This window comes from Lepus europaeus, chromosome 5, assembly GCF_033115175.1.
Source record: "Lepus europaeus isolate LE1 chromosome 5, mLepTim1.pri, whole genome shotgun sequence".
Lineage (NCBI taxonomy): Eukaryota > Metazoa > Chordata > Mammalia > Lagomorpha > Leporidae > Lepus > Lepus europaeus.
In genome coordinates, this window is record NC_084831.1 from 21,939,524 (window position 1) to 21,961,321 (window position 21,798).

General features: G+C 41.3%; 1 protein-coding gene across 15 annotated transcripts in view; it reads left to right on the forward strand.

The window, feature by feature from the left end:
- The window catches only part of EPB41 (erythrocyte membrane protein band 4.1), a 232,715-nt gene that overhangs the window by 158,904 nt on the left and 52,013 nt on the right, over positions 1–21,798 (forward strand). For 4 of the 15 annotated variants that reach the window (XM_062190815.1, XM_062190804.1, XM_062190803.1 and 1 more), the window contains exons 12-15: positions 13,104–13,300; positions 17,251–17,307; positions 17,471–17,512; positions 18,459–18,521. In XM_062190815.1, coding sequence (XP_062046799.1) covers positions 13,104–13,300; positions 17,251–17,307; positions 17,471–17,512; positions 18,459–18,521 — 359 coding nt within the window. The remainder of the gene's footprint in view (positions 1–13,103; positions 13,301–17,250; positions 17,308–17,470; positions 17,513–18,458; positions 18,522–21,798) is intronic. The other 11 variants (XM_062190807.1, XM_062190814.1, XM_062190809.1 and 8 more) reach the window with 7 other exon arrangements.

The window sequence follows — 21,798 nt, forward strand, 5'->3', positions numbered from 1 at the left end:
CTCAATCTAGGTCTCCCATATGAGTGGCAGGGACTCAATTCTTTGAGCCATCACCTGCTACCCACAAGGGCTGCATTGGCAGGAAGCCACAATTGGGAGCTGGAGCAAGGAATCAAGCCTAGGTACTCTGACGTGAGACATAACATCTTAACTGCTAGATTAAACGCCAGCCCTCCAATGAATTTTTTGATGTTCCTTTGTATGGTATTAGGTTTAGGTTCCAGTCTCAACCTCTGCATTTTTCTTTTAGTTTTTTATTTACTTTTATTATTTATTTATTTGAAAGGCACAGTTACAGAAGAAAGAGGGAGAGACACAGAAAGAAAGATCTTCCATCTGCTGGTGTTGGTTCACTCCCCAAATGGCTACAATAGCCAGGACCAGGCCAGGCCGAAGCCAGGAGCCTGGAACTCCATCTGGGTCTCCCACAAGGGTACAGGGACCCAGGCACTTGAGCCATCTTCTGCTGCTTTCCCAGGCTCATTAGCAGGGAGCTGGATCAGAACAGGAGCAGCCAGGAATCAAACCAGTGACTGTATGGGATGCCAGTGTTGCAAGCAGTGGCTTAACCCACTGTTCCACAGTGCCAGCCCCTAACATGTAATACTTGATATTTTTATGAGATATAATCCAATATTTCAATACATATACACAGTGTAAATCAAACCATCAACCTTAGCATTTATGATTTATATTTTTAGCCAAATTACTTAATTTCTCTGAGCCTCAGTTTTCTCATTCATAGAATGGGAATGATGTTTATACTTCCTCAAAGAGTTTTCATTAGGAATAAATGAGATGACGTAAGTATGGTGCCTAGCACAATGGTGCTTAAGAAGTCCTCCTCCCCACCCCCCAAAACTGTTAACTGTCACTAAGATATTGTCATTCTGGCCACAGCATTATTGTTTTGTTTTGTATCATCCAGACCAGCTACTATACTCTGGTTTGTAATGTATGCAGACCCTCTAATGAAGTATGTAGAACACCCTACAGAAGCCATAGGTGCACTTTGGAAATGCCATACTAATTCAAATATTTCCTTCCATGGTATGAGAAAAATTTAAAATAGAATATAAGGAGATTTTTCTTGGCAATATTCCTATCTGTTTCATAGTTTAGTCATCTCTTGTGTTAGATAATGTGTCGGATACTGGATATATTATCATGAAAACCTCTACCCTCCCTGAATTTTTTTTTAAAGATTTATGTATTTATTTAAAAGTCAGAGCTACAGAGGAGGAGAGGCAGAGGCAGAGAGAGAGATACCTTCTATCCACTGGTTCACTCCCCAAGTGGCTACAATGGCACAGGCTGGGCCATGCTGGAGCCAGGAGCTTCATCCTGGTCTCCCACGTGGATGTAGGGGCCCAAAGACTTGGGCCTTCTTCCGCTGCTTTAATGGGTGCATTAGCAAGAAGCTGGATCAGGGGGCTGGTGCTGTGGCATAGTGGATAAAGCTGCTGCCTGCAGCACTGGCATCCAATTTGGGCGTTAGTTCAAGTCCCAGCTGCTCCACTTCCAAGCCAGCTCTCTGTTATGGCCTGGGAAAGCAGTAGAAGATGGCCCAAGTGCTTGGGCCCCTGCACCTGTGTGGGACTTGGAAGAAGCTCCTGGCTCCTGGCTTCAGATTGGTGCGGATCCAACTATTGAGGCCATCTGGGGAGTGAACAGCGATGGAAAACCTCTCTCTCTCTCTCTTTCTCTCTGTCTCTGCCTCTCTGCAACTCTGCCTTTCAAATAAAATAAATTAATATTTTAAAAAAAGAAATAAGTAAAATAAATCTTTAAAAAAAGAAAGAAAGAAATCCTTGGCTATCTAATACCATATCCCATGGCTTCCCTATTAAATAGAATTTCATATTATATAGAAGCTATGGTATGCGGTATCATTTCTTTCTGATAGCAAAAAAATAACCAAAGATTCAAGTGCAAATGAGTTTTGATACCTCAAACAAATTATAAATCTAATTTACTTATGGGAATCATACCTTGACTGCCTCTAGTTTTCTTGCTGTAGAAATCTCACAGTTCAATTTAAGATTTTTAAAAATTATTGAGTTATACACTATGGTTCTGGGGGGGGGGGTTTATCCAGTAATTTACTTTTAAAATGCTCCCATAACACTTGAGAGTCCCAAACCAAAGCATGTAAGGCAGTTCTGAAGGAAGCTAATTATAGCTTTGGTGGCTTTACCATTGGTATCACAGAGTTTTGGAACCTGGAAAAAAGTTTTGAAGTCATTTGTTCCAGTACCTAATTTTATAGAAGAGGAGCCTGAAGCCTAAAAAAGTAATTTGTCAAAGTTAACATAGTCTGCTAATGCCAACTTAGGAAGACTTTATTTCCCATAATGCCTCCCCTATCTTTACATCTTTGAGAAGTTTTTTTTTTGTTTTTTTTTGTTTGTTTGTTTGTTTGTTTGTTTGTTTTTAATTATTAGACAGGAAGAGTCAGTGAGAAAGAGAGACAGAGAGAAAGGTCTTCCTTCGGCTGGTTCACCCCCCAAATGGCTGCTACAGCTGGAACTGCACTGATCCGAAGCCAGGAGCCAGGTGCTTCCTCCTGGTTTCCCATGTAGGTGCAGGGGCCCAAGCACCTGGGCCATCCTCCACTGCCTTCCCAGGGCCACAGCAGAGAGCTGGACTGGAAGAGGAGTAACTGGGGCAGAACCTGGTGCCCATATGGGATGCTTTGCCTGCAGGCAGAGGATTAACCAAGTGAGCCACGGCACCGGCCCTGAGAAGTTTTTAATGACTAATAATATTAGCTGTTCCTGGTAATTACCACAGTGCTTGCTGTATTGTAAGTATTTAATAGATATTGAAAATAAAATTATTATTTTTTCCATATGTTGAATGTGAGAAGAATTTTATGTCCTAGACTTTCTGTGGGACATTTAAAATACATTAGAAGTTCCTAGGTATCTGGCGCTGTGGCACTGTAAGTTAAGCATCTGCCTGCAGCGCCGGCATCCCATATGGACACCAGTTTATGTCCCGGCTGCTTCTCTTCCAATCCAGCTCTCTGCTAATGGCCTGGGAAAGCAGTGGAAAATGGCCTAAGTGCCTGGGCCCCTGCACCCACAGGGGAGACCCAGAAGAAGCTCCTGGCTCCTGGCTTCAGATCAGCTCAGCTCAGCTCCAGTCTTTGCAGCCATATGGGGAGTGAACCAGCAGATGGAAGATCTCTCTCCCTCTCTCTCTCTCTCTCTCTCTCTGTAACTCTGCCCCTCAAGTAAATAAATACATCTTTAAAAAAATAAAAAAGAAAAGTTCCTAATAGAACTGTTATCCCTCCCTTTAACTTCCTCTATTTGGGAGAAAAATATATTTAAACATTTTGAGGGGCCAACAGTGTGCACAGTTGATTAAACCACTGCTTGCCACAGTGCCATCCTATATCAGAGTGTCAGTTCTAGTCCTGACTGCTCCACTTCTAGTCCAGATCCCAGCTAATGCACCTGGGAGAGCAGTGGAAGATTCCCCTGACAAACGCCCGGGAGACAAAGATGGAGTTCAGGACTCCTGGCTTCAGCCTGGCCTAGCCCGGCCATTGTGACCATTTGGGGAGGGAGACAGGGGATGGAAGCCCTTTCTCTATCTCTTCCCCTCTTTCTGCCTTTCAGATAAATAAATAAATAAATCTTAGATTTTCGTTTTCTTCAAATCTTTACGTAAATCCGGATGACTAATTAAGTTTATCTTTTCCTAGTTCATAGGCTATTTACATATCATTGTTTCTTAGGTACCTGTTAAGATCTTTTGCTCATATTTCTATTGGGTTGTCTGTCTTACTAATTTGTTGGAGTATTTTATACACTCTGGATATAAGTCTTTTGTCAGGTTGACATATTGTCAGTATGTTCTCCTACTCTCTGACTTGCTTTTTCTTTCTTTTTGGTGTCTTTTGATGAATAGAAGTTCTAAATTTCAGCATAGTCCAATTTACCAATTTTTCCCTTTGCTATGAGAAAATGAGCCTTTTTTAAAAAATCTTTGTCTACCTATGGTTATGAAGGTATTCTCTGATGTTTTCTTCTCAAACTCTTATTGTTTTTTATATTTGGATAATCAGTTTATCTAGAATTTACTTTTGTGTGTGAAATGAGATGGAGGTCAAAATTGTTTTTCATATGTATATTCACTTGGCTGTACACTCTAGGCTGAAAATATTATTCTTTCTTGATGTGTCCTAGCAAAACCTTTATTATACATCAAGTGACCATCACATTTGGAATTTATTCCTGATGTTTCTAGTCTGTTTTACTAATCTCTTTGTTTACCTTTGTGCCAATACCAAACTATGTTAATTGTTCTAGTTTTATGAAGTTTTCATCTGATATTGTTATTTCTCCAACTATATTCTTCTGTAAGATTGTATAATCTATTCTTGGCCCTTCTCTTTTTCTTATATATTTTAGAATCAGATTTTCAGTCTCCACAGAAAAAGTCTTAGGAATTTCTCTTTTTTAATTAATTAATTAATTAATTAATTTGAAAGGTAGGGTTATAGAGAGAGAGGGAGAAACGGGGCAGGGGGGATCTTCCATCTACTCATTCACTCCCCAAATGGCTGCAACAGCTGGAGCTGAGCTAGGTCGAAGCCAGGAGCCTGAAACTCCATCTAATCTCTCACGTGGCTGGCAAGGGCCCAAGTGCTTGGATCATGTTCTGCTGCTTTCTTAGGTGCTGGATCAGAAGAGCAGCAGCCGAAATGTGGGATTCAAACTGGTGTTCAGACAGGATGCCAGCATTGCAGGGGCAGCCCCAGTGTTCGAAATTTCATTGGAATTGAACTGACTATATGAGGAATCTTCAAAAGTTCATGGAAAATGCATGTTATGAAACAACTATACATGGATTTTGAATTTTTTGCACCAAAATATGCTTATCTTTTATTTCCATTTTCACACAAAAGTGGAGCACTGCTAATGGTGACTTAGCCTGCTGCACCACAATGTTGGCCCTTGAGTTTAATTGCATTCCTAATATTGATAAATTATCTTTTATTCCCCTTGAGCAGTCTTGCTAGAGATCTGTTAATGTTATTAATCTTTTTTAAAGATTTATTTATTTATTTGAAAGAATTACAGAGAGAGAGAGAGGTCTTCCATCTACTGATTTACTCCCCAAATGGCCACACCAGCCAGGAGCTTCATCTGGGTCTCCCATATGGGTGCAGGGGTCCAAGTGCAGGGTCTTAGTCCACCCGTACAGGATGGACTGGGTCCGAGGAAAGGTGAGTGCGCCGCTCGCCCGTTCCCCAGCCTCCGGATCCCGGAGACAATCAGACGCAGTGGGGAGCCAAGTCTAGTAGCAAGGACTCATTTACTTCGTGCGAAACAGAACCTTTTATAGCACAAAACTGCAGAGTCATTGGGGCAGGGCTAAGGACCAACCAATCACTTAAAAACAAATATGGGAGGGATTTCTATAGGACTAGCCATATGTCTATACACTTGTTACTAGTTTTGTTACCTCCCCTGATGTTGCGCAGCCAATTAGTTTTAGTGGTAAACAACTTTGGATTCCGCCCACCTTACTTCCTTTGGGCGCCATCATGTAACTAATTTCCCCACATCCAAGGACTTGGGGCATCCTCCGCTGCTTTTCCAGGTGCATTATCAGGATGCTGGATCAGGAGTGGAGCAGCTGGAAATCAAACCAACGCCCATATGGGATGCCAGCACTGCAGACAGTGGCTTAACCCACAGTGCTGGCCAAACCAACTTTTGGTTTTCTTGTTTATTCCTATTGTACATTTTAAAAATTTCATTTACGCCATCTTATATCTTTGTTTTCTTTTTTAACATATTTGTTTTTGTTTATTTGACAGAGAGGAAGAGAGATTGACAGTTTCCACCCCTGATTCACTCCATTACAACAGTAGGGGTGGAGAACCTGAAGCTAAGAGCCAGGAACTCACTCCAGAATTCTCATATAGTTGGCAGGAACCCACCTGCTTGAGCTGCCTCTGCTGTCTCCCAGCGTCAACATTTGCAGGAAGCTGGAATTTATTGAACCTAGGCACTCCAGTGTGGAAAATGGGCATCCTAACTAGCAGCTTAGCCACTAGATAGATGCACATGACCATCACTGAGTTGTCCATAATCTAATAGGTACCTTGAAATAGATACCTGTTGAGATTCATTATTCTTACAGTATAACCTTAGAGTTTAAGTGACTTGTCTAAGGTTGCATAGTTAGAGCAGAACTAGAAGTAGAATCTAGGACTGTGCTCTCAGACCCATAATTTTTACTTTTCATTACAATGACTTCCTTTGTGTGGAAGAAAGAGAATAAAAGGTAATAGTATTCTTTGAGCATTTGTATGTTCCAGTTACTAGTCTAAGCATTTTGCCTATCTTTTAAATATCTGAATTATGTAAAAACTCAGAAGCACACATTTTACAATTTATTAATTTGAGAGACCAAGAGAGAGCTCTTGTTTTCTGGTCCACTGTCCAAATGTCCGTTACAGCTGGAGTTGTGCCAGAGTTGAAGCCAGGAGCTGGGAACTCAGTCCAAGTCTCCCATGTGGGTTGCAGGAGCCCCATTGTTTGGGCAATTCACACTGCCTCCCAGGGTCTGCATTAGCAGAAAGCTAGAGTCAGAATCCAGAACCTGGTGTCAAATCCAGGTACCCCAACATAGGAACACAGGAATCTTAGTTGGATCTTAACCACTAAGCCAAATATAGTTCTATTTTCTTTTTATTTGAAAGTCAGAGTTGGCCGGCGTCGTGGCTCAATAGGCTAATCCTCCGCCTGCAGCGCTGGGACACCGAGTTCTAGTCCCGGTCGGGGTGCCAGATTCTGTCCCGGTTGCTCCTCTTCCAGTCCAGCTCTCTGCTATGGCCCAGGAGTGCAGTGGAGGATGGCCTAAGTCCTGGGGCCCTGCACCCACATGGGAGACCAGGAGGAAGCACCTGGCTCCTGGCTTCAGATCAGCGTGGTACGTCGGCCGTAGCAGCCATTAGGGGGTGAACCAACAGAAAAGGAAGACCTTTCTGTCTGTCTCTTTCTCTCTCACTGTCCACTCTGCCTGTTGGAAAAAAAAAAAAAAAGAAGAAGAAAGAAAGAAAATCAGAGTTACACAGAGAGAAGGAGAGGCAGAGAGGGAGATAGGTCTTCCATCCGCTGGTTCATTCCCCAGTTGGCCGCAATGGTGGAGCTGCGCCATTCTGAAGCCAGAAGCCAGGAGCTTCTTCCAGGTCTCCCACATGGGTGCAGGGGCCCAGGGACTTGGGCCATCTTCTACTGCTTTCCCAGGCCACAGCAGAGAGCTGGATTGGAAGTGAAGTAGCTGGGACTCGACCTGGCACTCACAAGGGATGCTGGCACCGCAGGCGGCGGCTTAACCCACTGTGCCACAGCACCAGCCCCTGTAGTTCTATTTTCAAATATCTTTATTTTTCTTATGTGCCATCATTTTAGTTTAAGAACTGGGTACATGAACATGCCTATGGAACTATTTTTCCCTCTTTTTCCTAGGTTCTTCTCCATCTTTATTAAAAGGGAGACTTTTCCCTGTCAGGGCCGCCTCCTTGTTTGTTTTTTTTTTTTTTTTTTTTTTTTTTTTTTTTTTTTTTAAGCATTAACTTTTAAGCTAGAGATAATGTATTAGGGAAACTTCCTTAAGACTGCTTCTGAAGTGGCCTCACTTTGATGACACAAACGCGCATTCCCTTTCTCTTCTGTTGTGTCTGGTGCCCAGAGCATCTGCTTCACCATATGGAAGACCAAAGTTGTCTCAGATTCCAGTTTTGCATTGGAGTAATAAGATCAAGGATAGCTAATAATGAAGAGAAGGACTTTTCAGCCAGTATTTTTATTACTCTTTCTCTCTCTCTCTCTTTCTTTCTTTTTTTTTTTTTTTTTTTTGACAGGCAGAGTTAGTGCGAGAAAGAGAGACAGAGAGAAAGGTCTTCTTTTCCGTTGGTTCCCCCACAATGACCTCTACAGCCCGTGCGCTGTGGCCAGCTTGCTGCACTAATCTGAAGCCAGGAACCAGGTGCTTCCTCCTGGTCTCCCATGCGGGTGCAGGGCTCAAGGACTTCGGCCATCCTCCACTGCCCTCCCAGGCCATAGCAGAGAGCTGGACTGGAAGAGGAGCAGCCGGGACAAGAACCCTGTGTGCCAGCGCCACAGGCGGAGGATTAGCCAAGTGAGCTGTGGCGCCGGCCTATACTTTCTGATTTTCAAACCATTTCCACATATACCTGTTTAACATTAACAATCTAGTGATCAAGAAGAAGCATTTAGGTATTTTTATTTTACACATGTGGAAACTGGAGCACACACAAAAGAAGTTACGTAATTTACTGGAGTTACACAAACAGGTAGTTCATCCATTCAGGCAGTAGTGGTTGTGGTGATTCCCGCCAAGGAAATACATCCTTATCATCTTCAGAGCTTCAACATATCTGGGTAGACGCTGGCACTGTGACACACTAGATTAATCCTCTGCCTGTGGTGCTGGCATCCCATATGGTTGCCGGTTCTAGTCCCGGCTGCTCCACTTCCAATCCAGCTCTCTGCTATGACCTGGGAAAGCAGTAGAAGATGGCCCAAGTGCTTGGGCCCCGGCATCCATGTGGGAGACCCAGAAGAAGCACCTGGCTCTTGGCTTTGGATCGGCTCAGCTCCGGCCATTGCAGCCATTTGGAGAGTGAACCAGCGGATGGAAGACCTTTCTCTCTGTCTCTCCCTCTCACTGTCTGTAACTCTACCTCACAAATAAATAAATAAAAATTTTTTTAAAAAAAGCACAAGATTATTACCATTATACCATTATATTCTATTGTGATCCATAGTTTTCAGTCTCCTTACTGAGAAAATGAAAGAAATTTGCCTGTCTTCATGGTTCTCAGGTTATCTTTCATTTGTATATCAGTGTGTGCACAATTAGTTTTTATCCAACACACTCTTGAAATAATATTAACCTAGAACAAAGGAATATAAGACTTAGGTATGACATTAGATGTTATTGATATTTACAGTTCATAAAGTATTTTTATATCCATTGAGTATCCATTTCCCAGCTATCTTAAAGGGTTAATATCTCCACATTTTACAAGTGATGAAGCATAAGTTGCTAAGGTTAAGCTCATTTCCCTAGATCATACTACTGTGGTGACCAAAATAACCTGGAACCCAGGTCTCATGATTTGTCTTTTGTTTCTATACCATGTTATCTTTCACAGTCAAGGATTTTTAAGATCTATTTATTTTAGAGGCAGAGTTACAGAGATAGGGAGAGACAGAGACTGAGAGATCTTCCATCTGCTGGTTCACTCCCAAAATGGTCACAAAGGCTAGAGCTGGGCTGATCCAAAGCCAGGAGCTTGGAGCTTCTTCTGGGTCTCCCACGTGGGTGCAGGGGCCCAAGGACTTGGGCCATCTTCCACTACTTTCCCAGGCCATAAACAAGGATCTGGATCAGAAGTGGAGCAACTGGGACTCAAACTGGTGCTCCTATGTGATGCCAGTGCCACAGGCAGAGGCTTAACCTTCTACACCACAGCGCTGGCCCCAGGAGTTTTATTATAATATTATTTTTCCAATTTCTGAACTCTATTTGTACCTCTGTTTCCAACTGCCAATTTCTACACTTGTGCCTGCTTTTCCACATATAGTACAGATTGCCAAGGCTAGGAATACTGAAGACATAAATCATTTGGCTCTGCAATATTAGTATTGGATTAAAACCAAATGCAAGTGGCAAAATAACACATGGTGAAAGCATGGGCTATGTTTCTATGATGCCAGGCAGAGTTGAATTAATTCTTTGAGAGGAGGTGTGAATACACATGTATAATGATACTTTAACACAACTGTGAGCAAAATATTTTGTCACATTCCTCTGTGTTGTTAGGTTTAATCCCATCTGCCATTTTTGCTTCGGCTTAGAGTACCCATGGGTAGCAGGGACTTTAAGAGGCCACAGATTTTTCACTGGAAAATAAAGTAGATTCTTATGTTTCTGCTATTTTCCCCATCCATCCTCTGAGGAATTATTTCCTTTCCTGAAGATCATTGCAATTAATGAGCACTTTTCTTGGTTTTGTATATATGAGGTGGTTGTGAATTTCAACTTTTTTATCTGTTCCGATTCAAGAGATTTCTTTATTTTTAATCTTTATAGCTTATAAATCTAAATGAGTAAATTATGTTTATTGTAATTAGCATAAGAAGTCAGGAAAAGATTTTAAAGATTTATTTATTTATCTGAAAGCGCTATATAGAGAAGGAGAGAAAGAGGCAGAGAGACAGAGAGAGCTCTTTGATCCACTGGTTCATTCCCCAAATGCTCACAATGGTTAGGACTGGGCCAGGCTGAAGCCAGAAGCCAGGAGCTTACTCCAGGTCTCCTATGTGGGTGCAGGGGCCCAAGGACTTGGGCCATCTTCCACTGCTTTCTAGGTGCATTAGCAGGGTGCTGGATTGGAAGTGGAACAGCTGGGATTCCAACCGCCCATTATGGAACGCTAGCACTGCAGGTGCCAGCTTTACCCACAAAGCTATAGCGCCAGCCCCAGAGGATTTGTTGTTGTTGTTGTTGTTGTTGTCTTAATTTGAGATGTGGAGAGACACACAAAGTGAGAGAGACAGAGTACTTCTATCAGCTGATTCACTCTCCAGATACCCACAACAGTCAGGGCTGGCTAGGCTGAAGCTAGGGGCCTGGAACTCAATCAGGTCTCCCATGTGGTGGCAGAGACCCAACCACTTGAGCCATCACTGCTGCTTTCAGAGTTTGCATTATCAGGAAACTGGCATCAGAAGCCAGAACCAGGACTTGAACCCAGGCATTCTGATGTGGGATGGGGCACTCCAACCAGCATCTTAACCACTAGGCCAAATACCTACCGCACAAGATTGTAAAGATTTGCAAAAACAAATGATTAAAGTTAAACCATCTCAGTCCATGAAAGGTTGTTGATCTGTTCTCAGAAATATTAAATCATGTGGGAAAACACCTTCATTTCTAGACATTGTCAGATGAGTAAGATCTTACTACAGAGCGTATAGATGTTTTCTTTTTCTTTTTCTTTTTCTTTTTTCTTTTTTTTTTTTTTTGACAGGCAGAGTGGACAGTGAGAGAGAGAGAGAGAAAGGTCTTCCTTTTGCCGTTGGTTCACCCTCCAATGGCCGCTGCAGCCGGCGCGCTGCAGCCGGCACATCGCGCTGATCTGAAGCCAGGAGCCAGGTGCTTATCCTGGTCTCCCATGGGGTGCAGGGCCCAAGCACTTGGGCCATCCTCCACTGCACTCCCGGGCCACAGCAGATAGCTGGCCTGGAAGAGAGGCAACCGGGACAGAATCCGGTGCCCCGACCAGGACTAGAACCTGGTGTGCCAGCGCCACAAGGCGGAGGATTAGCCTATTGAGCCGTGGCGCCCGCCCAGATGTTTTCTTTTAATCTCTGAAATAATAAAGATAAAACCACAAGAACAGTATTTGATTGTTTTGAAATAGGTTGTCTAAAACTTAGATACCAACTAGTCCAAAACAGTTAAGTTTTTGAAAAGGTGAAGATTTTATTTTAAGCCAAGTTTGTCTACACAGTCTTCCTTGAACCAAAGTTTCTCAGCATCAGCAGCTTCGCCTCTGTGCATTAGATGCCAGCACACCTTTTCTCTTTCCTTCCCAGTTGTAACAACCAAATATGTCTCCAGATCCTGCCAGATGTTCTGGGGGGTAAAATCACTCCCAGTTGAAGACCGCTGCTCTAAGTATTTTAGAGACAGAAACTGTAACACAAATAAAACTCTGGGAAAGGTTAGAACGGAACACTAAAGGTATTTTTGTTTTGTTTTAGGAACTTAAAGGCTTTGAAATAATGTTTTAAATAAATGATTTATTACTAAAGGGAAAATGTCTGGTTCAGAGATTTGCCCTTACAAGCACCAAATGTATGTAGTACGTGTCTTAGATGAGCCATTTATCAAATTGTTTTGTAGTGATTCCAAGAAGGCATCACAGAAGAAATCAGACTGAATTGTTTTTTCCTAGAATGTTTTTAGATTCTTGAAATCACCTAAAAATAAATGGATCTTCATTCTGAAAAGACTTCATGGCAGAAACCAGATTTAATAAACTTTTTTTTTTCCCTCCTCAGACTTCATTGCAGGTTCTTTTTTTTTTTTTTTTTAAGATTTATTTATTTATTTGAAAGTCAGAGTTATACAGTGAGAGGAGAGGCAGAGAGAGAGAGAGGTCTTCTATCTGATGGTTCACTCCCCAATTGGTAGCAATGGCTGGAGCTGCGCCGATCCAAAGCCAGGAGCCAGGAGCTTCTTCCAGGTCTCCCATGCAGGTGCAGGGTTCCAAGGACTTGGGCCATCTTCCACTGCTTTCCCAGGCCATAGCAGAGAGCTGGATCAGAAATGGAGCAGCCGGGACTTGAACTGGCGCTCTTATGGGATGCTGGCACTTCAGGCCAGGATGTTAACCCACTGCACCAGAGTGCTGGCCCCGAAAGTTCTTGAAACTAACAGATCACCAGACAGGTTTTCAATTTCTTTTCCTTTTTTGATCTTTTCTCTCCTGTATTCAGCATTTATGGAACATGATCATTAACACATTTTTTAAGAGTTTATTTATTTTTATTTGAAAGACAGAACTCCCATCTGCTAGTTCACTCACTAAATGCCTATAATGTTTGGGGCTAGACCAGGCCAACGCCGGAAGCCAGGAACTCAATCCAGGTCTCCAGCGTGAGTAAGAAGGACCCAAATACTTGAGCCATCACCTGCTGCTTCCAAGAGTGCACATTAGCAGGAAGCTGGAATCAGGAGCAGAGACAGGACTCCAACCCAGACACTCCTGTTTGGGATACAGGCATCCCAAACCACACAGTAACCACTATGCCAAACGCCCACCCTCATTTAACACACCTTAAGCTTTTCTATTAAGCACACTTTTAACTTTCTTGTTACTTAGAGTTACCTGGCAGATCACGAATCATGTATTTTTTTACCTTCTGCATGGTTGCTTCCCATAATGTTCATTGTCTGTCCTAGATTCAGTATTTCATCTGGTGACTCATAGTGCTTCTTTCCTTCACTTACTCTTCCCTCATCCCTTTCTCACACAGCAGCAGCTGCAGACTCAGCAGACCGGAGTCCTCGGCCCACCTCTGCACCAGCCATTGCTCAAAGTCAGATCTCAGAAGGCGGTGTCCCAGGAGCACCTGTCAAAAAAACAGCCCAGAAGGAAACAGTGACAGTTGAAGTGAAAAAGGAAGAAGAGCCCCCTGAGCCAGCTGAGCCAGAGCCTACAGAAGCATGGAAGGTATGTTGTAAATCCAGACATCTGGCTAATTCACTCTCCTAGTTAGAGGTCTTAACTCCTTGATGAGGAATTTTCCAATGAAATTGATTCTTATAGAATCCTAACAAAATTATTTCTTCCTGATAAAGAAGATGTCTGCCATGAACCTATACAATTTTTTCATAGAGTTATGATGTATTTCTGTGTAGCTGAAACTGTAAGTTATCCCAGTTTTCAATGACTCACACTGTGACCCAAATGAATATTTTTAAAATGGGCTTATAAAGCACACCAGCATAGTGATCATCTGCTTTTTAAAGTGATTTCTATTTTTCTACTCATCCAGAAGGAATCTCCAAATTGCTTTTTTTAAAAATAAGATTTATTCATTTATTTGAAAGGCAGAGTTATGAGGAGAAGAGAGGAAGATGGGGGAGACAGAGAGATCTTCCGTCCACTGGTTCACTGCCCAAATGGCTGCAATGACCAGTGCTGGGCCAGGCTGAGCCAAGAGCCAGGAGCTTCTTCTGGGTTTCCATGTGGGTACAGGAGGCCAAATACTTGGGCCATCTTACGCTGCTTTCCCAAGCGCATTAGCAGGGAGCTAGATAAGAAGTGGGCACCCATGTGGGATGCTGGCACTTTACCCACTATGCCACAGAGCCAGCCCCCTCTCCAAGTTGCTTTTTAAGAGTAAACTCTACTAATGTGATTAAAATTAATTTTATTTTCTTATATGGATGGATGCACAGTATTTCCAAATGACAAGTGTTATATAAAGCATATCTATGTGACTGTTAAAATCTTAAGTAGCTTTACAAAAAAAAAAAAAATGAAGATTTGTTTTTTAGGAGAGATTAGCAGGGTATTATATTGGAAGTGGAGCAGCTGGGACTTGGAGCCAGCGCCTGTACAGGGTGCTGGGACTCAAATCAGGCACTCTAATATACAATGTGGGCATTCTAAGCAGCAGCTTAACCACTGTGCCACAATGCCTGCTCCAATAATGCATTTTTAATGTTAGAATATCTTCTCAGTTTTTAACATTAGGATATTGCTGCTGGCACTTTTGACTATCCCTCCATTTGTTATACTATTAGAAAGTGTCATTAGATCTAGCTCCCTGCTAAAGTGGCAGAAGATGGCCCGAGTACTTGGGCCCCTGCACCTGTGTGGGAGATCTGGAAGAAGCTCCTGGCTTTGGCCTGGCCCAGTTCTGGCCGTTGCAGCCATTTGGGGAGTAAACCAGCAGATGGAAGATCTCTCTATCTCTCCCACTCTCTATGTAACTCTGCCTCTCAAATAAATAAATAAATCTGAAAAAAAAAAATAGAAAGAGATTACTGGAATTGAAAGAGATCTCAGGAATCTTCCTGAGTGGCTAAAGTTCCTCTCCCTTTCTACTAATGACTTGTGGTTCTCCTTTTGCCCATAAGGTGGACTCAAATGTCTACAAAAATAGGTTCCCTTTACTCTTGGGAGCCCAGCAGAGTAGAGATCACTGCTTGGTCTATGCCATCCATTTAAGTGCCAACAGGGGATCTGGCCAATTGATTCTATATAAATGTATGTTTTGAGATACTTGTGTTGAGTTAAGACTGAACGCTATGTCTGGTAAAATATTATTGTAATAGTAATGGGAGAATTAAGGAAGACTGAGTAAATTTAAATGTAACAGTTAAATAATTATAGCAATTACCTAAAGCCATATTTATTATATAAAGCAACAGTAGCAATAAAGTAGCCTTGTGATTGTATAAATTTTATCATCTAACACTTGTTTGGTGCCAGATGGAGATAACTTTTTTTAAGATTTATTTATTTATTTGAAAGGCAGAATTATAGGGAGAGGGTGAGAGAGAAATATCAAGAGATCTTCATCCACTGGTTCACTCCCCAAATGGCCGCAATAGCTGGAGTTGGGCCAGGCCAAAGCTAAGAGCTTCATCTGGGTCTCTCACATGGCTGCAGGGGCTCAAGTACTTGGTCCCTCACCGCTGCTTTCCCAGATGCATTAGCAGGGAGCTGAATTGGAAGCTGAGCAGCTGTGACTGAAACTGGTACTCTGACATGGGATGCAAACAACACCCACAGTCAGCCTCTAAAGAAAGCTTCTTGTCATCTTGAATCATTTGAGCAGATCTGTTCTGTAGATGTGGAGATAGGACTACTCCCCCAGGTCCATCTTTGTCTTGTTCACTGTTCTCTGTACAGGCATATTACTGTTGCTGCTTGGCCTCTGAAACTTAAGTAGAGGACCTCAATTTCCTACTGTTGGATTGCTAAGGACCCAAATCAAAAAGAAATTATTATTCTTTTAAACAAGGAATTAATCTTCATAAAATAATGTAAAATATTTAAAACTAATATTGCTAAGTGTACTTAATTCCATGATGACATTATTTCCATTTTATCAATAAGAAAATTTAAGTTCAGAGAGATGAATTAAGTTGCTTACAACTACAGGACAAGTATACCAGGATCCAGAGGAAAAACAGTCCACATTGTTAATTACTCTTGGTAGTTAGAAGAGCTATAGCTGGAGTTTATGATTTGACAGTGTCACAAGGTTTGAGTTATGATTTTTACATTCAGTCCTAGAGAAAATAGCACAATGACATTGTCCTGGAAAGTAATGCTACATAGTGTGATTAAAAAGATTATGTCAAAATCACAGAATGGGGGCAGGCTTTTAGCCTAGCAGTCATAATGCCAGTTAATATGCCTGTGTTCCAAATCAGAGTGCCTGGTTTTAATGCCTGGAGCTGGCTCATGAAGCCCTGCTAATGCAGACCCTGGGAGGCAGTGGTGATGGCTGATGTAACTGAGATGCTGCCTGGAATGAGTTTCCCAATCTCAACTTTGGCCCTGCCTAGTGCTGGGCATTGCAGGCATTTGGGGAGTCAACCAGCAGATGGGAACTCTGGTTGTCAGTCTGTCTTCTGCTTCTCAAATAAAGTTACAACAAAAACCCCACAGATTGATGAGGTTCTGTAAAGAGTGTAATATTTAAGGTGATTGATTTAACTCTTAATTAAAAAGCTCTCCTTTTGAAATCTCCAACACTTTGGGCATTATTCACTCTATTATGCTTCCTCCTAATAATCTGTCTGGTTTTTTTTTAAATACTCCATATTCTTTATGTGGAAATTACTGTTACTGAAGGTATTTCAACACCAGACAGCAGGCCTTTGGCTCACCCCTTCCTACTATTAAGGATGTATCCTGCCCTTTCACCAAACACATGGGTGCCAACTCCCAGAGAGGATATTGCAGCATGTTGAATGTTGCAGCTCAGACCTGTATGTGCTCATTTCTGAATGAGCGCTTGGAAATAATTGCATGTGTCAATAATGATTTGGATTGAGATTATTTTGATGTTTTGTTGTGTAGTAAACTGAGGGGTGAAATTGCCTTAAATAAATTGATCAACTAACAAAATTCTTTGTAAATGTATTTACCTGTTTTGTGTCATGTGTGGTTTATTGCGTTTGTGTTTTAACTGTAAGGGCTTTCTTTTTACTTCTGTTATGTATGTTATTAATTGATGTTGTCATTTGTAAATTGTTTTTAAATGTTATTTAAAATACTTCCAGATCATCAAAAAAAGAGGTAAAATAAGAACATAGAACTGTAGCATTAAATAAGATAAATTTTTATTTTTAATGAGATTTTTATAAGTTAATATAAAAATGTTTTCTTTATCAAAAGAATAATCCTTTTAATTTTCTTTTTTTGATAATTTGGATATCCATGTTACCTCTTCAGCCTTGGAAATGTGATGGTGATCTAACAGATTGCTATTGAGAGCAGACTCCTTCCCTGTAACACCCACCATAAGGCTGCATCCTGATGATTACACATCTGCATGTTTCACAGCCAGCCTAAGGATGCAGCTTATTTGGAAACAATGGTACTGAAAGAAACCTACTAACCTGGAATGTTTCTACTACTCTATTTCTTAAATGTAGGTGGAAAAAACCCACATCGAGGTCACAGTACCTACCTCAAGTGGTGAACAAACACAGGTTTGTGCCAATAGCCACTTGTTCCTTACCCCCTCTGCCCCTCAGATTTTTCTTCTTCCCCACTCCCTTCTCCTTAAAAAGAATTATAAAATGAAGGTTCAAACAAACTTCAGTGAGCCAATATTTTATTACTTTTCTTTCTTTTTTAATTATGGCAAAACAGAAGCTTGCAGAAAAAAATGAAGATCTGATAAGAATGAGGAAGGTTAGCCATTTTTCACTTCCACAAAACTACATTGCCATTTCACCCATGCCTACTTAGAATGCATTAAACAGACAGTGATCCATTCTTTCATTGATTTCTGTTAATCAGAAATTACTTTCAAATAGCATATATACGTGTGTGTGTGTATAAATGCATACATATACATAAATCAAAGAAATTATAATCTTATCCTGTATAGTGGAGGATTTAATTAAAGTAAACATTCCTCTAGGAAAATATCTTTTCTTTGATGAAATGAAATATTCAATTAGGGTCAAAACCTGTCCTTTATGTTTTAACTTTATAAAATCTATTTCACAATAGCATATTCTTAGAATCATTGGCACTCTTTTATGTGTATTTATCATAAGAACCATCATAGCAGCAACTCCCAGTTTGTTAATAACTATGGGTTGACTGCTCTGTGCCTCATTCTTCTGAACTACAGAAGAATGTAGTATATTTGTGTATAAAATGCTTTAAATCTTTCTTATAAGAGGGTATTAGAAATTTAGACACTGCAGTTTCACTAAGTATGAAATATGTCCAAAAGCTAAGTGATTTTTTAAAGTATTTTTCCACTCATGGTACATGAAGTCAAATATTTTTAAAGTCATATCTTTTGAGGTAACTCAAGCAGTTCAATTTCAAAAATGATCATAAAATAGCTTGTTATGTAAGAAGCCAATGAAGCCAGGAGCACTGTCTATTTAAATAACATCATCACCATCTTTCATCATTTATAAACAAGGTCATGCATTTTCTAATGGTAATTGTGTTCTCTGTATGTCCTTGTGATTCTGTGACCATTTCATGTTGGCATATGCTGCGCTGCGGACATTTAATTTTAAATATTTTTTGGTTTGCCAATTTGCAGTTTTTTCCCGCAAGAACAACATTTTAATTTTTTATGCTTTTCTGTTTTTCCCCCCTTTCATTTTCACAGAAAAAGAGAGAGAGACTAGATGGTGAAAACATTTATATCAGACATAGCAATTTAATGTTGGAGGTTTGTATGAACTTGAAGCTTATTTCAGTTGGTTGCCTGGAATCTTCTGCATTCCTTGCTCATCCCTTTTCTTCATTCTATGCTATGTTAGGTTTTGCATGCCATTGCATGAGAGAATTTTAGGTTTAAAATGCTTTTGCATGTTGGTAAACATGAAGATACGCAACCATCTCTCTTTCTGATTCTTTTTAGTTTCCATCTTTCATACTTATCTTAAAAAATATATGATTGGGACTACCTCTACCTTGCATGGTTCCATTGTTTTATCCAATTTTAGGAAGTTCTACATCACTGCTAAAACTTCCATGAATTTTCCGAGTGTATAAGCTTCTGTATGTCCAAAGAAGCAAATCCGCACTATTTTTTCATTTTATGAACTGAGAGAGTGTGGAAAAGTAGGAAAAATGAGCACAATTCAGAATGGATTTAAAATACTGGCGATAACAAAAAACAACAGAAGAATGGACAGGGGACAAAAGTATGATACAAGAAGAAAGAAGGATGCACAGCATTTAATGAATAGTTACCATGACACAAGTTAGTCTATTCATAAAAACAGGCCTATGAGTATGGGGTTATTATTTTAAAGATGAGAAAATTGAAGTTTAGAGAAATTAAGTCATTTCCCCGTAGTCATGATACTGGTGAGTTGGAATCTAATTCTATTAAACCACATTGTTTTCCATTCAGAAATAGCAGCATTTTGTCTGCTGTAGAAATCAGTGGTCAGATTTTTACCAGATCTGTATTAGTATACTTTACCTAATTGTGGGCTCCACATTAGAGAAATATGAAACTAATTAGAAAAGTAAGGGAACTCTATGAGAAAAAATTAAGGAAACTGGAATTATCATACATAGGAAAAAACACAAGCCAATTTAGTTTACATGTCAGAAAAAACTCTAACATAGGAGTTGATGACCTGTGTATCTTAAAAACTCAAAACAAAGACAAAAGAGTGGGCATAAACTGTTAAACCAAGGAGTTAACTAAAATATGAAGGAAATAGAAGCATCTGGGAAGATGATAAGCAGGGCTCCTGCCCTTGAAAGTTTACAGTGGGGGAACTAGAGAGAAGAGGAACAGTAAATGGGTGAACAAGGAGCAATAACATGATTACAAGTTGTTATAAAAGGTACATGGGAAATAAACAGTATGCTGTGCTTGCAAAGGGGATCTACTCTAAATGGACAAGGAAGGTCTCTCTACAATGGTAACTTTTTAAAAAAAAAATATTTAATTTTTTATTTGAAAGGCAGAGAGAGAGAGAGAGAAAGGTCTTCTGTCCGCTGGTTCACTCCCCAGATGGCCACAATGGCCAGTACTAGGGCAATCCCGAGCCAGGAGCCAGGATCTTCTTACGGGTCTCCCACATGGGTGCAGGGGCCCAAGGACTTAGGCCATCTTCTGCTGATTTCCCAGGCCATAGCAGAGAGCTGGATTGGAAGTAGAGCAGCCTGGACTCCAACTGGTACCTAAATGGGTTGCCGGCACTGCAGGTGGCAGCTTACCAGCTATGGTTCAGCGCCGGCCCCATCGTTAGGGTAACTATTCAGCTGAGGTATGAAAGATGAACATGGATTAAATGTGGTAAATATTAAACTAGAAGTTTGAAGAAGCTTTTTAAAATAAGTTTCTGGTTTAATATATGACATCCTAGGCCGGTGCCAAGGCCCAACAGGCTAATCCTCCACCTAGCGGCGCCGGCACACTGGGTTCTAGTCCCGGTCGGGGCGCTGGATTCTGTCCCGGTTGCCCCTCTTCCAGGCCAGCTCTCTGCTATGGCCCAGGAGTGCAGTGGAGGATGGCCCAAGTGCTTGGGCCCTGCACCCGCATGGGAGACCAGGATAAGCAACTGGCTCCTGCCTTCGGATCAGCGCGGTGCGCTGGCCGCAGCGCGCTGGCCGCGGTGGCCATTGGAGGGTGAACCAACGGCAAAAGGAAGACCTTTCTCTCTGTCTCTCTCTCTATCCACTCTGCCTGTCAAAAAAAAAAATAAAAAATAAAATGACATCTGTCAAAACTTTATCTTTTTTTTTAAAGAATGATTTATTTATTTAAAAGACAGAGTTACAGAGAAGAGACAGAGAGAGAGAGGGGTTGATATTCCATCTACTGGTTCACTCCCCAAATGGCCACAATGGCTGGGGCTGGGCCAGGCCGAAGCCAGGAATTGGGAGCTTCTTTGGGATCTCCCATGTGGGTGCAGGGGCCCAAGCACTTGGGCCACCTTCCACTGCATTCCCAGGCAAATTAGCAGGGAGCTGCGTAGGAAGTAGAGCAGCTGGGTCTTGAACTGACTATGCAACCATGCCGGTCCCTTAACCTCATCTTTGCTATTTTGAGAATCTGCTATGCACAAAGTACTTTGACAAAAGTAATAAAAATTATGGCCAGTCTTTATTAAACATGTACTACATGATGGGCATAATGCCAAATGTTTTACATACATTTGTCCCATGTAACATGTATTTTCCAAGGCTGGCCCTTTGGATATTTCTTTTTATTTATTTATTTATTTGAGAGGTAGAGTTATAGACAGTGAGAGACAGAGACAGAGAGAAAGGTCTTCCTTCTGCTGGTTCACTCCCCAAATGGTCGCAATGGCCGGAGCTGTGCCAATCTGGAGCAAGGAGCCAGGAGCTTCTTCTCAGTTTCCCACGTGCGTGCAGGGGCCCAAGCACGTGGGCCATCTTCTACTGCTTTCTCAGGCCATAGCAGAGAGCTGGATTGGAAGTGGAGCAGCCAGGACTAGAACCCACGCCCATGTGGGATGCTGGAGCCACAGGCGGAGGATTAACCTACTGCGCCATGGCGCTGGCCCCTTGGATATTTCAAACTTAGTAATTTGATCTCTCTGTTTTAACCCATATCCAACACTGGACCTGATTTAATACCATCTTCAGAGATTGAGTAGGATAATAGAAGTCAGTGGATCTCTGTTACTCAGCAACATTATGTCTCCCAGTTCTAATCATGTATGCAGTTCCTGACTAATCCATCTTCAGTGCCTCCTCTTACCTGGAACCTACAGTACCAATCATATATTTCTCATTTGTTCCATGAGGTGTGTTATGGCTTCTAAGACTCATGAATCCCTTTGTGTGGTGTGTTTTTTCCCCCTAGCATTTCATTGACAGCCATGAGAGGGGATTTCTAAATAAGAGTGTGTTTGAAAACTAAAACTACTAACTGACTTTTAAGAACATTTTGTATTTAATGCATATTTTGTTTGCTGCTAAAATTTAAGATGATAAGCATAAAAAGATGTCTAACC